The sequence below is a fragment of the Mus caroli genome, unplaced genomic scaffold (genome assembly GCF_978045245.1).
Source record: "Mus caroli unplaced genomic scaffold, Mus_caroli_1 scaffold_1, whole genome shotgun sequence".
Taxonomy (NCBI): domain Eukaryota; kingdom Metazoa; phylum Chordata; class Mammalia; order Rodentia; family Muridae; genus Mus; species Mus caroli.
In genome coordinates this window covers 107,764,365-107,782,192 of record NW_028227256.1, presented here as the reverse complement: position 1 = coordinate 107,782,192, position 17,828 = coordinate 107,764,365, and the positions used below count along the sequence as shown (strand labels likewise).

General features: G+C 33.7%; 1 protein-coding gene across 8 annotated transcripts in view; it reads left to right on the top strand.

The window, feature by feature from the left end:
• Cdh19 (cadherin 19) overlaps positions 1-17,828 on the top strand; it is a 79,670-nt gene that overhangs the window by 7,087 nt on the left and 54,755 nt on the right. The window contains exons 2-6 of one of the 8 annotated variants that reach the window (XM_085840190.1): positions 820-1,054; positions 3,663-3,733; positions 8,842-8,890; positions 9,830-10,133; positions 12,772-13,063. In XM_085840190.1, the coding sequence (XP_085696316.1) occupies positions 9,942-10,133; positions 12,772-13,063 (484 nt within the window). In that variant the 5' untranslated portion in view covers positions 820-1,054; positions 3,663-3,733; positions 8,842-8,890; positions 9,830-9,941. Of the gene's footprint in view, positions 1-819; positions 1,055-3,662; positions 3,734-8,834; positions 8,891-9,829; positions 10,134-12,771; positions 13,064-17,828 lie in introns of all 8 variants that reach the window. The other 7 variants (XM_029477950.2, XM_029477979.2, XM_029477918.2 and 4 more) reach the window with 7 other exon arrangements.

Here is a 17,828-nt window from a genome sequence, read left to right as displayed (position 1 = left end):
ACACATATATATAATTTATTAACTTCGAAAAAGGAATTCAGAGATATGTCTGCCTTTGTTAAGCACAGCTGGAGAACTCCTTGGGTAGGACCATGCCCTGAAATTACCATTTCCACCACACCTGGGCCTAGACTTGCTTTGTCCCAGGCAGACCTTGAATTCAGGAATCTGCCTGCATTTGTATCTTTTGTATTCCTGCATGTATTCAGGAATCTCTATCCTTCTGACAAGCTGGCTCATAGTGTAGCCACCTCTGCTCCTTCAGATTCATGAAGCCCCTCATATAATTCATATTGAATCATTATATTTTTGAATAGTTGAGAAATTATATATGTTTTGAATTCATGTATTTAGAGTTCTTTCCGATGGCCTTAAGGGTTGTGCTAAAGGTCCCAGTGCTTACCATTTTGATGAGACATTAGCAAACCTTTGCCTTCTGGACTCCTGCTATTTATAATTCTCATGGAGTCATTAACATTAACAGAGGACAATCCTAGAAGGATTGTGAAAATATGTACATTATTACACAAACAAGCCTTATGCCCACAGCAGTCATCAACACTCCTGGAGGCTCACACTGGGCCCTTGTTCCATGTGCAGGAAATCCCTCTGCACGCATGTCCACCCATGTAACATTTTTGTTGGAGATTCTGAAGGACAGTGGAATGGGAGGGGTATATAAATACATACTTATATTCCAATTTGTTTTTAGCTTTTGATAATTTCATATGCTTTAATTTGAGCATGTTTGCCCCCATATCCACAACTCCTTTCAGATCACAGCTTTATATCCACAAAATTCTGTGATTTCTCTTATAGACTCATCAAATCCAATTTGTTCATGGAATCTTCAGTATGGGTTGTGTGCTGGAGTTGGAGACCTATTAGGAATCATTCCTTAAAGAAAACTGTTTCTTCCTCCCAGAGCTGCTATCAAATTCCAGTACCTCCAAACCTGCAAATGTACCTTCATGCTTTCACCACCGCTCCTCTCAATGTTTGGATTTTGTTTGGCTTAAGCATGTAATGCCTTTTGCATGCTATAACAGACTTTGTGAGTTCATATGTGCAACTGCCCTATTATGTCTTAAAAAGTTTCCTTAGAGCCATCCATTGTATCTTGTAGTATACTTTATCCACCTGACCCTAGCTTCTTCCTCAGTGACTCCTAAGCTTTGAAGGGAAAACTGTGATATAGACATTATAGTTAGGGCTGAGCACCCCAAGGTCTCTTTTTTCATCTACATATTGACCACTTGTAAGTCTGTGTTAATTAATATCACTACAAAATAAAAGTGAAAATAAACTTATAAACCAAAAAATATTGCTTCGCTGATGATTGCTAAGAGATTCACAAATCTATAGGTATAGCATTGAGCCATTAATAATGATTTTAATATTACATGCAACATAGTAGTAGTAGTACTGGTAGTAGCAGTAGTAGTAGTAGCAGTAGTCATAGGTTTTCCTCTAGGGACCATAACATATCTATTCACCCAAATAATGGTGTCCAACATAGATTTTATTTTACAACATTTTATGTTTTTATTTGTGTGTATATGCACATATGCATGTCTGTGTGCATTGGGTGCACACAGTTATGTGCAAATGAACATGAAGAATCCACAGTAGAATGCTGGGTGTCTAGTTCCAAAGCTCTCTGTCGTCTTTCCTCTGAGATTAGATCCTTCAAATTACTTAGAGCTATTCTGGCATCTACAAACCTCTGGTGGTGCTCCTGTATTCAGACACACTTTGATGAAGTCAAAGGTGTGCTTTATTCATGTGGAATATTTGCGTGGTTTCTTAAAATTTGAGCTTATATCCTCATGGCTTTTTTTTTTCAGTTAAATCTGTTTTTGTTTTTTTAATAAGACATTTTCTTTATTTACGTTTCAAATGTTATCCCATTTCCCTTTCCTACCCCTGACACCCCCATCCCATCCTCCATTCCCCTGCTTCTATGAGGGTGTTCTCCCACGTAACCACACCTGGCATTCTTTCATACTGGTGCATTAAGCCTTCACAGGACCAAGGGCCTCTCCTCCCACTGATGCCCAACAAGGCCATCCTCTGTTACATATGTGGCTGGAGCCAAGAGTCCCTCCATTTGTACTCTATGGTTGGAGGTTTAGTCCCTGGGAGCTCTGAGGGGTTTGGTTGGTTGATACTGTTATTCTTTATATGGGGTCTTAAATTCCTTCAACTCCTTCATTCCTTCTTCTAACTCCTCCATTGAAGACCCTGTGCTCAATACAATGATTGTCTACGAGCATCTGCCTCTGTATTTGTCAGACTTTGGCAGAGCCTCTCAGGAGACAGCTATATCAGGCTCTTACCAGCATCTACTTCTTGGCATTCATAAAAGTGTCTGGGTTTGGTGACTGTATATGGGATAGATCCCCAGGTGGGGCAGTCCCTGGAAGGTCTTTCCTTCAGTTTCTGCTCCACACTTTATCTCTGTTTATTTTGTTTCCCCTTCTAAGAAGAACTCTTACTCACAGAACTCCCTCCGAAACCTTTGACCTTTAACTAAGAAAAAGAAGAAAAAAATATAGAGAGCAATTTTGACCTATAAAAAGTTAAAATATCTGTAACTACTGCCCTACAGTCATACAACTTGTGGGCCCAAGAGGCCCTTCCACTTTTTTTCACCCAAAGCCTTATAGTTTTTATTTATTTGACATACTTAGATTTCAATAAACTCAGCAGGTGGGGGGTCACCCTCTCAGAGGCAGGAGGTGGGGATGATGTGAAGAACTCAGAAAGGGTGGCCAGGAACTGGGGCAACTTTTGGAATGTAAATAAATAAAATAATAAAAACAGTCTTTAAACTATGGATGAATTTTTCATCCTATTTTAGCTATTTATATGTTTAAAAGTATTCTTGATATTTAATAGCTTTAGAAATTTCTGATCATCACAAATTATAAGTCCTATCATACATAGGTCTTATTGGCCAAACTTTCTCAATAGTGTCACTGGAATGGAGCCATTGTATTAATTGCCATCTGTTTTTCTCCATGAGAAGTTGAGCTCAGTGAACTCAAAATTTCATGATCCACAAGCATTTCAGAATATGTTATATTTTTATAAGTTTTCACAGATGGAATAATTATCTTTATGCAATGAAAAGGAGGTCATAGAAATTAAAATTCCTAATTAGACTCAGTTTGAAGTTCTATAAGTACATACATGATATTTTTCATCCCTAAAGTCATAATTAGTCTTTCTTTGTAAACATAATTGTTCTGAGTCACCCTGGGATCATTGTCAGTTTATATGTGTTTGTGCAATAGCATGCATTGCTTCAAGCGTGATCATGTTTATTTGTCATTCTATTTAACCATGCTTAGCATAAAGTAATGACATTCAGCTAACTTAAACTATATTTGGAACAGGCATTTATGAAGGTCATCTGTGTGTGTGTGTGTGTGTGTGTGTGTGTGTGCTGCAGAAAATAATGACTGAAAATTCAAAATTCAGAAAACAAGAATCACTAGATCTTAACTATTTAACTGTCAGTAGCTGTGTTTAGGTAGCTGGTTAAATGCATCAATATACAAATTCATACCTACTCACTTTTGTAAAATGTGTCAGACAAAATTCTGAATGTGATAGCTGATCCCATGAACAAATTTTCTATGTTCTCTCTCCATAAGATCATCTGTTTGACACGTGAACCTTTCCAGTGTTGTGTATCCTAGAACATTTTCACCTGACCAGAACTGAGGTAATCCAAGCGTCAGTAAAAGTGTGAATATATATATATATATATATATATATATATATATATAGTGAAGTAGATATTAAAATATTCAAATAATCATGTGAAAACATTCTTTGCTTCTAAAGTTTCTGATGATTTCATGCATGTATATAATGTATTCTGATTATATTGACCCAATTACCTTGTCTTTCCAACTAGCCCATCTCCCGCCCCTTTCTCTCTGTGTCTATGTCCATGTATGTGAGTGTGTGTGTGTGTGTATGTTTGTATGTGTTGTGTTCATATATCATATATGGTGGCACAGATGCAATGTGTTCCTGATTAAGACAACTTTTCCATAATTCATATGTGATTTCCTACAGCATTAATATGACACAGTTTTTCATCGATTCTTTTCTGAAATCACATAAAATGTTCCTATCAAAATACAGAAATCTTTTTATTTCTTAAATTTTTATTCTGTCATCTTACAAAGTATATATGCAGATTTAATGGATAAATAATATTAATTTTACATTTAAAAGTTCACTTGTTTTCTGCTCAGTTGTGACACCAGTTTTATTTATAATTACAAAGGGGTAAATATAAAATAATCTGGGAAAAAGTATTTTTCAATAGTTTGTATAAGCGAGTAAGAAATGGGAGATTAATTTAAGAAAATTAGTCTTCATTTTATGTTATATCCACTGGATTTTTTCACCATCAATATTGAGCATGTATAGTGAAACAAATGCAGTACTCATTTACATATAATCTTTCCTTGTTGATTAAGAGTCTGTATTGTGATCTCCAAACTAACAAAGACATGACACTACCAACTCCTGTATGCCCTATGACATTATACAAACAATGAATGGATGGGCTACAGTATCAAAAGGGGCATCATAACCCCAATGAAGCTATTATGGATGCATGTCTTGCTATATACTTGACTAGAATTTAAAAAATAGGGCCTAGATTGTTCATTGATGCTGTTGAATGCAGCTTGGAGCTAGATTTCACTTGTGCTCAACTGCATTCCAGGATTTTGAGAGACTGATTTTCTCTCTTATGCATAAGAACTCTCTCTGACACATTCCTTTTTCCATTATCCATGGTCCTAAGAATTCCACTTTAAAGTTTGTGTGTGCAGTATTATTCTGTGAGACTGCCACAATTCCCTTGATTTTTAGAGAGATCACAAATAGAATTGAGTTTCTATGCTTAGTCCATCAACTTCCACCGGACTCTGCTTTTATCTTTCTCAAATTGCCACCAAATCCATCATTCTGACTCCTTTCCTTCCTGAAGACTTTATTCCCTGTATGAGAAAGGTATCCTAAAAAGATAGAAAACATTTTACCATGTCTCTTTTTAGAATAGTCTAGAAATAAAAACAAAACAAAACAAAACAAAACAAAACAAAAAACTTATAGAACTTTATGTTGTAAACAACATAAAACATCAGCAGCAAGTTTTACATTATTAAATACTGTCCTTTTTCTTTTCTATCCAATAAAACATAGGTTTTAGCCATCATGTGATTATAAATGCTTAATAGGCGATCACATATTCAAAATTTGTGAACATAGCTTCTTTCTGTGTCGTATAATAATAGATAAGATATGGATTTCAATATGTGTTAATGATGCTTGTAAGTGTTGTTATAATATTATTGGAATTTTGGCTTTTTATAATTTCATATAAGTTCAATGCCATGTTCAGCACACATATTATGAAGTATATATTATACTCTGGAACTTAATTAATACATACTAATATACCTATATATACACATACGAAAATAAATTCAATCGCCTTCAAATAACATATTTGCATGTTAGGCCATACAAAAATATCTAAGATTTTATTATAATATATTCACCTGATTGGAAAGTATAAGCAGAATTGCAAATGCTGAGCAGAGGCGTTGTTCTTACCTGGGGCATTACTGACGTACGTAATCATGATCAGTTCTCTTTTCTTCTTCTTCTTCTTCTTCTTCTTCTTCTTCTTCTTCTTCTTCTTCTTCTTCTTCTTCTTCTTCTTCTTCTTCTTCTCTCTCTCTCTCTCTCTCTCTTTCTCTTTCTCTCTGTCTGTCTCTGTCTGTCTCTCTCTGTCTGTCTGTCTCTGTCTGTCTCTATCTGTCTCTGTCTCTCTGTCTCTCTGTCTCTCTGTCTCTCTCTGTCTCTCTGTCTCTCTGTCTCTCTCTCTCTGTGTCTCTCTCTCTCTCTGTGTCTCTCTCTGTGTCTCTCTGTGTCTCTCTGTCTCTCTGTCTCTCTCTCTGTCTCTCTCTCTCTCTCTCTCTCTCTCTCTCTCTCTCTCTCTCTCTCTCTCTCTCTCTCTCTCTCTCTCTCTCATCTTTCTCTATCTCTCTTCCCCTGCATTCTACCCAGGGTGCTTCTGAATCCAGTACTGGTGACAGATGCTATCATCATCAATCACAAGTAGACCATTATTTTTAAAGTTTATACCATTCTCCTGAAATACATGGGAACTGTAGAAAACTTTAAATATAGCAGAGTTGAAGCAACAATACATTTTATGATCCAGATACAACTATTGCTATCATTATATTCAATTATATTCACACATACACTTAGAGAGACACAAACACACACACACACACACACACACGAATCATAAATTAGAAGTTATTCAGGTATGTTTTGCTATATTTGGAATTCCAAAGTAATTTTTTAACTATGTGACATTATATAATTGGAAATATCTGATAGTATATAATGAAATAAGAAATCACTCATATTTTGGGTTATTGACCTGTTACTTATTTATCTTTGTTTTCAAAAATTGTTCCACATTCAGATCTGTGTGTGTGTGTGTGTGTGTGTGTGTGTGTGTGTGTGTGTGTGCAAACACTTGTACACGATGTAACAGTACACAAGTGGAATGGAGAAGATAGCTTAGGAGAGGTGCTTGTTTCTTTGTACTCTGTGATTTCTGAGATAGAAGTCAGGTGTTCAGACTTGGGAGCAAATACAAGATCACTGAACTCTCCTCCTGGGTTAACAAATGATTGATTGATTAATTGGTGAGGTTTTATTGTGTGGCTCAAGCTGCCATAAAGCTCCTGAACCTCTTTCTTCTGCTTCAGTAGCTCTAGGATTACAGGCATGAATCACCAAGGCTAGCCATATTTATGTTAGATTGTGTTAGAAAAAGAAAGAGACAGTTATTTTAAACACCTCTCTTTACAGCAATGCTCCTTTCTTGTCACCATTTACTCTTAAATTGTGTGGGTCAATTTTCTTCTCCTCTAGCGGTTATTATACTGAATGTCTCACATCAAGAAAACCACAGTGTACTGTCTTTTACCTTTGAATTTGTCCTTTTATATGTTATACAGTTCATGCACTTTATACTTGATGATTAGTGGGCTAGTTTCAGATTCTTATGAAAAACTTAAAATATGTCTGTACTTTATATAAAGAAGTTTAAAAATATACTATGTAGCGAAATTATTAACTAAATAATTGATTATACGTAAGTTCACTGTAGCTGTCTTCAGACACACCAGAAGAGGGAGTCAGATCTTGTTACAGATGGTTGTGAGCCACCATGTGGTTGCTGGGATTTGAACTCCGGACCTTCGGAAGAGCAGTCGGGTGCTCTTACCCACTGAGCCATCTCACCAGCCCCTCAAAGACACTTTCAAGGCAAAGAAAACAATCAACTGAAAATAGTTTGGGAACTGGAAGATTAAAGGAAAAGCTTCCATTAGAGATCCATGGTATTGGTGTAGTCCTACTCTTTCTCTCTCTTTTTTTAATTCAGTGAATTCCATGTTGAAATTCTGACCTACAAATGTGGCAAATCATATACTGTGTGATTCTTTTGCAAAATTCTATAAAATAATATTCTTTATTCAATTTAAATGCATCAGTGAGTACTTTTCACTATGTCACAAAACATAGTGAAAAATACTACAGTATTTACAGTACTTACATTGTGAGTATTGTTCACTATGTAACAATACATTTAATTTGCTAAGCCATTATAAGTAACCCCAAAATATCCTTAAGCCACCAGGCAGAACCCAAACAGCTCAATGGTTGACAAACATAGGTTGTTGTTTTATTTTATATATGTCCAAATAAATGCTTTTAAAGAACATTGAGGTCACACTTGGCTATGGTCAAAACAAATTAAATTGTAAGCTAACTTACACAACAGGATGCACACACATTTGTTTCCACTTTTACCAGTGGAGACAATGATGTCTAGGAAAAGAGTAGACAGGATTCAGGATCTGACAGTTCCTACCACTCTGCTACTCTGCAATAATCTTCTAAGGTCCTGTTTTTTTTTTTTGTTTGTTTGTTTCTTTTTCTACTTATATACAGAGAAGGTGATGCTTTCTTTACTACTACAACACAAGAGGTTATGGACTTGCAGAAAACTCCAGGTTAAATTCATTCTGGATAAACTCTGAAGCCATGTTGTTCTATGAGTAACGTCAGATATGTTCATAGCTGCCGTTACTAATAGTAGTATATCCTCTTCTCTGATTTAGACAAAGCTTAACTCAATATAAATTTACTTAATATATTTTCAATTATTTTTAATGTTTAATGTAGGCTTTTCTTTTTTTTGGATATTTTATTTATTTACATTTCAAATGTTATCCCCCTTTCCTCTCTGGAAACCTTCTATCACATACTCCCACCCCTGCCTCTATTAGGATGCTCACCCACCCACCCAACCACTCCTGCCTCCCTGTCCTGTCATTCCTCTACACTGGGACATTGAGCCTTCACAGGACCAAGGGCCTCATTGATGCCAGATAAGTCCATCTTCTGCTACATATTTGGCTGGAGCCTTCTTTGCATTGTTGTTTGGCTGAACCAGTAATTTGTTTATTCTTAGCCATGATACTCTGCTTGAATTGTTCTTATGGTCCTTGATCTGCAATAGAAAAATTTGACAGGCAAAGACTCTACATTTATGTCCGAATTTCTATGAATCATAGTTTTTCATTTGCTATATATACTAAAACAATAATTTTGTTGCAAACAACAAACTGATCCAAAATTCTTATGAAGAAAACACTGTTTCATTTAATCCAACCCTTATTATGTCTCTCTCAGTCATTACTTTGTATTAGTTTATAGGTCATTCCTCTCAGCATTTCCTGACTGTTTTCACAATGCAATCATGCTGGTGAGTAACACATCCCCAATGTGCTTATTATTGGTTTTATTATGTTTTATTAATTCCTAACATATAAAAATTTCTGGGATTAATTGTATATTTTTCTGGAAAACATGCAATTAATTTCTCCTTTCAATTGTTATTTTTTCCTCATGTTTCATTACATTACAACACTTTTTAAAAATATTTTTATTACGTATTTTCCTCAATTACATTTCCAATGCTATCCCAAAAGTCCCCCATACCCTCCCCCCCACTCCCCTACCCACCCTTTCCCACTTTTTGGCCCTGGCGTTCCCCTGTACTGAGGCATATAAAGAATTGGGAACAATCACCCATGGAAGGAGTTACAACACATTTTTTAAAAGAAAAACCTTGATATAATGGTGAAATTCATTCTAATTTTCACATTAAATTCACTATTATTAAATAATTAATAAATTACTAAATAAAGTTTTTCAGTGAAAACATTATTTTATATTTAATTTATTTAGTATAATATAACTTTAGGAATTGTAAGATAAATCTTATGAAAGTCAAAGGAAAGAATTATTTTCCCTCCTTGCTTGACTCTTGCATTAATTCATTAGTCAGACTTTTCTGAACTAGAAATATATGAGAAAGTAAGCCAGTTATATGATAATATAATTTGGCTCTATTTCAATGTCAGCTGTCAATCAAGGAGATTGTTAAAGGATTACTGCAACCTTCAGGGAGATTCATGAGTGCAGTTTAAAACAAATGGTGCTTGAGCTGAAATTTATAGCATTACAATCAAATCATTGCTTAGATACAAAATACAATTAACTAGCTTAATTGGTAGAGAAATTCAATGTCTGTTTTATTCCCTTATTTCCAGCTGCAAATGTTGTAACCTGTCTTTAGTAGTTATGTGAGAAAAATGTTGTTCTTTAAATGTAATATTTTTTTCTATTTCCCACATTTTAGGAACATACAGGATACTTAAAATTATACAGGAGTATTGAGAAACAAACACATTTGGTTTGGATCAGTCCTATTCATTTCTAGAATAAGAGCTGGAATCCAAATACACACCAGAATGAATTATTGCTTCTTGAAACACTGGATATTGATGACTCCTCTTCTATGGCCTTGCCTTAAAGTTTCAGAGACCTTGAAAGCTGAGAAGGCTCAGAGAGCAGTACCTTCTACTTGGAGAGCTAAGCGTGCCTGGGTGTGGAGACCATTTGTTGTACTAGAGGAAATGGATGCTATACAATGTATTGGACAGGTACTTATTTTCTGAAAGAGTTACAATAGATGACTTTGTAAAGATGTGAAGTGAGTTGATTTGGAAAGTCTGATGATTTCCACATATTTAAAGGATCCATTAGAAAGAACAAAGCAAAAGCATAATAAACTTGAATTTGCAAACACTTATTCAGATATTAAAGAGGGAAGTCTAGTTTTTCAATTTCTCTTTCTGTCATGCATATACTGTCTCCATTTATCAACATCTATAAGTAAAATGATGTTATTTGTTACAACGGACCAAAGCAGTCACAGAGTCGAATAATATTTATCAACAATACTTAGCATCATATTATGCTATGCTAAATAGCTATCGACATGCTCTCATTAATGTTGAATGAAGCATATTAATCCAATCCATTTTAATGGCTAAGCAATTTCAAGAGCCTAAATACATCATTTCATTAGTGAAGTATAAAGAATTATTATTTTAATTGTATCAGAGAACTATACTTAAGGAATACTTTCTTATGAGTACCTCTCCAATTAGTACATTAGATGTTTGTATTATTATTTGCTTTATTTAAACACAGTTAATTAAAGTAACATGTTACTTTATAACCTTTTTTTCTCCCTCTGGATAGATGTAGTGAAATACATTAACTGCTAATTAACTGGCGGTAAAGTTTAACTGGAAGCTCTCAGATTTTACTTCCTTTGCTTCTTTTTTTTTTAATTTTATTTAATCTTTTGTTTTTCAACACTCCATATTTTATCCCCCTCCTGGTCTGCCCTCTGGTTGACATACCATACCTCCTCCTCACCTCCATCTCCAATGTCCCCACCCCACCAAACCTCCACAGTTACTGAGGCCTCCAGTCTCTTGATAGTTAGGTGCATCTTCTCTGACTGAACCCAGATCTTATAGTCCTCTGCAGTATATGTATTGAGGACCCCAGGACAGCCAGGGCTATACAGAGAAACCCTGTCTCGAAAAAAACAAAAACAAAAACAAAACAAAAAAACCCAAACCAAACAACCAAACAAACAAAAATCCAATAAATTGATAGTTTAAGCTATACTCTGATTATCTCCAGGATCATATAGAACAAGTGATTAGCCCAGAACAATAGCTTACAACTCTTACAATTGGAATCACTATAAATTATGCGTCATGGATGAATGCCTTTCCATGAAAGTCTTATTCAAAGAAGAGCATATTCATAAATGGTGATCTAGGGACAGATATATGCTTTGTAATACTAACATAATTGAGTTATAACATAGAGAGATCGTAGTGTAAAATAATTTACATATGAGATATCATGCAAGCCATTTTGTTGTATCAAAAGGACATTTGTTTTTACATACAATTTTAAATTCAAAATTATTCATTAACAGTATAGATGATAACAAAGTTGTTTGAACAGAATTACAGTATAAATATAAGAAAAAATATACATATGAAAAATTAGAATGAGGTGCAGTGAGTTTGTATTTCTTAACTGAATTTAATTTTAAAGTTTTAACTTTCCTGTCTTTGTCTCTGTGTCTCTGTCTCTCTGTCTTGAGCTTTCTGTCTCTTTCTCTCCTTTTCTTTCTTTTTAACTTTCTCCCTTTGATACTATGTCTATATATAATCTGTTCTTCTAAGTGCTATGTAGAACAGAATGATCTTGAACTTCTGAACTTCTTGTTTATACTCTTCTATAATTTGAGGCCTCTACCACTGTTCATCATTTAAGTGGTGCTGGTGAGTAAATTGAGGGTTGTTTGCATAGTAGGCAAGTATACTCCTCAGCCCCTTGAGATTTAAATGTCTGTAATACAATTTTCCTCAGTCCTGCATAGACAATTGTCTAAGCATTAAACATACACAAAATCCATGCAACAATGAGGAAGCCTCATTTATTTTTGTTACTCACTACACTATAAAAAGGAATTATTAAAAGCAGACAAGACTGATCAGTGAGTAAATGGGGAAGCCTTGAAGCCTGACAACCTGAGTTCTTAAGAGACAATTGACTTCCACCTATTGTCATCTGATGGTCTACATACAAACATGATGAAAAAAATTACATGCCTACACACACTTGCACACACATGCATACACAAAAAGACAACAAATACCTTTAAAATTATAATAATCAATCTAGATCGCTGCTTTCTTATATTTCTGCATGTCTTAAATTACTATAGATATGTGCGATCATGTTTTTACTGACTGAAAATAAAATAAAAATATTTCAACTAGTTGAGTTTGGCATGATTAACACAATGAATATTTTATGTCCATCAGATTTCTAATTAGACTTATTTTTTAAATAATAAAGTTTTGATATTTCATTGTATTGGAAATTATGAACATCTCTACTGCCTGACATGGATATAATTCTGATGTTAATATTTTACATCGGCGGATATAATGAATTACAAACCAGGTGGAGGTGGTACACACTTTTTATCCCAGAACTCTGGATGCAGAGGCAGGTGAATCTTTGAATTTGAGGCCAGCCTGGTTTACACAGTGAGCTCCAGAATACCCAGAGTTAAAAATATCAAAAACAAATTACATATGATCATTCACTTGGTACTGATTGCTATTTTTAATAATTGTGTATGCTACATTGATTTTTCCGTATAACTAGAAATTCACCTGTCTATGTTTATACTTGCAGCTAAGATCTGACTTAGACAATGGAAACAACTCTTTCCAGTACAAGCTACTGGGGATTGGCGCTGGAAGCTTTAGCATTAATGAAAGAACAGGTGAAATATGTGCCATACAGAAGCTTGATAGAGAGGAACAATCCCTCTACATTCTGAGAGCCCAGGTAATAGACACCACTATTGGGAAGGCTGTGGAAACTGAATCCGAGTTTGTCATCAGAGTTTTGGATATTAATGACAATGAACCCAGATTCCTAGATGAACCATATGAGGCCATTGTACCTGAGATGTCTCCAGAAGGTACTAAATGATAATTTACATCAGAACTTTATTTGCACAGAGAATAGATTTAAAGTTTGGAATATATGTTTGGTAGGGCATTGTTTAATTTTCATAATTCTTTTGACAAAAAAATTAAAGTAAAATATTTGAAAAATTAGATTATGTAATATTATTTGATAAGGTACAATTAGAAGAAAATTTTTGACTGCTTCCTGTTGAACTTTATTTAGTTAATGTCTTATTATTTCCTCAAGCTTGTTTGTTCTCCTAAGGTATAATGTGATAGTTTTATTCTTGCACTATTTGTATCAAACACAAACATTCATATATACTACTTGTCTTTGTTGGCTGCATATATATCTTAAATGAAATTAATTTCAAACATGAACTTCCAAGTAGAATTCAGCTAAAAATGTATATTTTACATATTTTTCATTCTGTATTGTGAAGTTATTTTCATATCATTCTTAAATTTTAATATAAAAAGTTTAGATGTACATACTTTATTGATTACTAATTTTACAAAATATTCATGATAGATTAAAGAAAATAATTTTTATAAAAGATGATGATATGATAGCTGATAAATATCTTCAACAAAGTGGCTGGATATAAAATTAACTCAAACAAATCAGTAGCCTTCCTTTATAGAAATGATAAATGGGCTCAGAAAGAAAATAAGGAAACAACACCCTTCACAATGTCACAAAAAATTATAAAATATCTTGGACTAACTCTAAACAAACAAGTGAAAGACCTATAGAAAAGAACTTCAAGTTTCTTAAGAAAGAAATTGGAAAGGACATCAGAAAATGGAGAGATTTTTCCATGCTCATGGACTGGTTAGATTGACATATTAAAAATGGCCATGCTACCAAAAGCAATCTACAGATTCAATATATTCCCCATCAAAATTCCAAAACAATTCTTCACAGACATGGAAAGAGCAAGTCTCAATTTCATATGGAAAAACAAACAAACTAAAACAACAACAACAACAACACCCAGTATAGCGAAAACAATTATTTACTATAAAGAACTTCTGGGGAAACACCATCTCGACCTTAAATTGTACTACAGAGCAATAATAATAAAAACTGCATAGTATTGGCACAGAGACAGGCAGGTAGATCAATGGAATAGAATTGAACACCCAGAAATAAACCGACACATGTATGGACACTTGGTCTTTGACAAAGAAGCCAAAAATGTACAATGGAAAAAGGAAAGCAATAAGGAGTGTTGGTACAACTGGCAATCTTTATGTAGAAAAATGAAATTAAATCCATATTTGTCACCTTGCACAAAGCTCAAGTCAAAGTGGTTCAAGGACTTCAACATAAAACCAGAAACACTGGATCTAATAGAAGAGAAAGTGTGAAAGAGCCACTAAATCAATGGCAAGAGGTAAAATTTTCTAAACAGAATGCCAATGGCTCAGTCTCTAAGATCAAGGATTGGTAAATGGGACCTCATGAAACTGAAAAGCTTTTTCTGTCAGGCAATAGACACACTCAGTTCAAACTGATATCCTCTTTGAGATGTGGGTTAGGAGGAGGGAGAATTGGATGAAGAACTGTGGGAGGAGGTATGGGGAGGTGGGCAATGGCTTGTGTATAAAAAAAGTACAAGTAATAATTAAGAACTATTAGAAGCATTAAAATCAAGGAATACAAAATAAACGAATGCTTGGAAAATAATCTTTTCTTATTTTAAGTTACTTTTCAATGCTATTGCCATTAAAGCCTTAATTACAATGATTGAAGAGAAGATGATTTGTGTGGAGCAAAGTAACCATCTTCTTTGGGGAGGAAAAATATCTGGACAGTCCAGAGAACCTAGGATTACAAAAAAGTTTTTTTTATTAAGTCAGTTAAAATGTGGATAATAATATATAGAATAATTTAATTTAAAAATCCATTTAAAATTATAAATTAATGCTTCAGTCATGTTCTTAAAATATGCCAACATATTTTGAAGTTCATTCATGAAAAATGTGCAATTATCCATTGATTGTAAAATATATATCCCATTGTATTCTTTCCTGGTTTTCCACCTTTTAACATAGCAGTTACAAACTAGTGGTCATATTCTACACTGATTAGAATATAGGCCTTTAACTAAAACAACATCAAGTTAGTTGCACAAAACATTTTAAAACAAATTATGGTAAAATATTTTTAAAAGTTCTACAATTTAGTTATTTGATAGCTACGCAAGCTAGTGTCTAGTAGGCAGTTCAATAATTATGTGTTCCTTATTGATCCAACCTTGGACATACTTCTAAGACTTAAGTTGAGGCTTTTACTTTTTCATGTCTTGGCTAAATTAATTACTCATTTCCTTGTACACAATGTTTGGTTTTCCTAGTTTCATGGACACTTGAAATATAGCCTTTTTCAAACTTGGACTGTCAAATGGAATTGGGCTAAAATTGTGTGTGTGTGTGTGTGTGAGAGAGAGAGAGAGAGAGAGAGAGAGAGAGAGAGAGAGAGAGAGAGAGCATGTTTATGTGTGCTTTCATTTGTTACACTAGACTACAAAGCTATTATCTTCCTTCCATACAAAAAATACTGCTTACAACACTCAAATATTCAGAATTCTTGAGGTTCCGAATGATTGAATACATACACAAACCAATCCATTTCTGTATGTACATGCTACACAAGTCATGAGACCAATTTCAGATTTGTACAGTGTATATATAACCGAGAAACCATGAGTGTGGATGAAGAAACAGGGTGACCCAAGGGATTGTAAAATTCTAGTAACTAGTCGAGCATCATTCTGAAATGATTTTTATTGAAGGTGAATATGCATGTTTATATCTTTGTGACTAACCTCCATAGTGACTTACTATGATAATCTTCCCTGATGGCTATCAGTTTTCATCTAATATGCTATGTTTAAAGTGGGGGGATTAAAAATAGGTTGTGTAGGGTTAGAGGAGTGAGTCAGCAGTTAAAAGAACTGGCTGCTCTTTGAGAGAAACTGATTTGATTCCATATACCCACCAAGAAATGCATAACACTCAGTAACTCTACATCTAGGAAACCTGATGTCCTCCTCTTCTGGACTTCAGGGATTCCAGGTACTTTATTATTATTATCACAAACATAAGTGAGGGCAAACAAAAATCTTCTTCACATAAAAATATATTATTTAAAATATATTTTTTTTTTACCTAACTTACAGGCAGAAAACCTTCTTTAGTAAGTTAAGCTTTAGTTTTGCTTAGGAGCATGTTTAAGCCCCTAATAGGGTTATAGCCACATGGACTGTTAACAAAAATTCAGGTAATTTATTTTCCAAGAATCAATTTAAAACATACTTTATTAAATTGGTTCATAATATATACTCAACAAAAATAATAAATAAACCCTCTTAGTTTTCATACTGTGAATGAAAATTTCTGCTGCACCTCATGATGATCATATATATGAATACAAAATATGTAAAGTTAATCAGTTTAAAATTTGATTTTGTATGAGTTTCTCCTTATAGAAATCAAAATTTCTAGCCTTTAAATCTTTATTCATTTCCCTGATGCTTAATGAAATAAATAAAGTTTCCAAAACTTTCATATCATAGGGAAATACACTAGTATTTCTTTTCAAAATATGCAAGAATCTGTTGTTACATCTATGATAATTTTATTAACAAAATATGACACAACTTGTGAATGAGATTCTGTTGACTATTGATAAAGAATGACTATAACAGCATTTCACATTTGAAATATAAATGAAATAGGCATATTGAATTCTGTTGTTGTTAAAAAATATCTGAAATTACATATTTATTGTTTTTGGAAAAGCACATCAAATTGTCCTCAATAATACTGGAAATCTATGATCAATATTATAGAGAACATCATAATGTGCAAGTGTGATAAAACTTATAATTCAAGTAAATATACATGAATATTAATGATTATAATTATTTCTCAGAAAATAATTTTTTCTTTTTAAATTATGAACATTTAAGATTAATTCTCAGAATCTTAAGACTTTGCACATAAATTTGGATGAATTTTTAACATGAGTTTGGTTAAATTTTTATTTTATTTCTTCTGACATTTCACCTGCTTTTTAAACAAAGCTTAACACATCTGACTGGAAATCTGTGTCTGAGTTTTAATGGTAGAGGTGTCAAACATGCAACACATGAGTACAATCATAGACTTAATTTTAGATGGCTATGGTCAGAAAAATAAAAGTAAGTGGAAACACTGTACATTTAGTGGGGGAAGTGGGATACAAAACCTCTTTCTCATATATGACTTGTAATTTCTGCTGTTAAGGAATTACCTACCAAACATAAGATTGTGTCATTTAGGCCTTACTAGTACGTGACGATCTTCCTACTAATACAATTGGGTTTCATTGTGAATGGACAGGCAGACCTCTGATAAAATAGTGACTTGTCTTATGAACCTAATGACTTTAATCATCTAATTAATCCTTTCACTATTTCATGGTTAGAAAAATACCTAATGTAATGTACAGGTAAATATAGTTTTATATAGTGTACATTCCTTTAGAGTTTACAGTTATACCAGTAAATATCTTGCTATTTTAAAGATGAATAAAACTTATGAACTACATGTCCAAATAGTGATGTCATGCATATCTATAGAGGTGATGACCTTTAGACATAGCACTCATGGGCAGAATCACATGGGTTATCTATGGGTTCTAGTTCTGCTAGTCTACACTAAGAGTGACAGGCAGGCCTGAACATGTTAGTGCTTATTTCAAACCACAAAATTAATGTCTCCTAA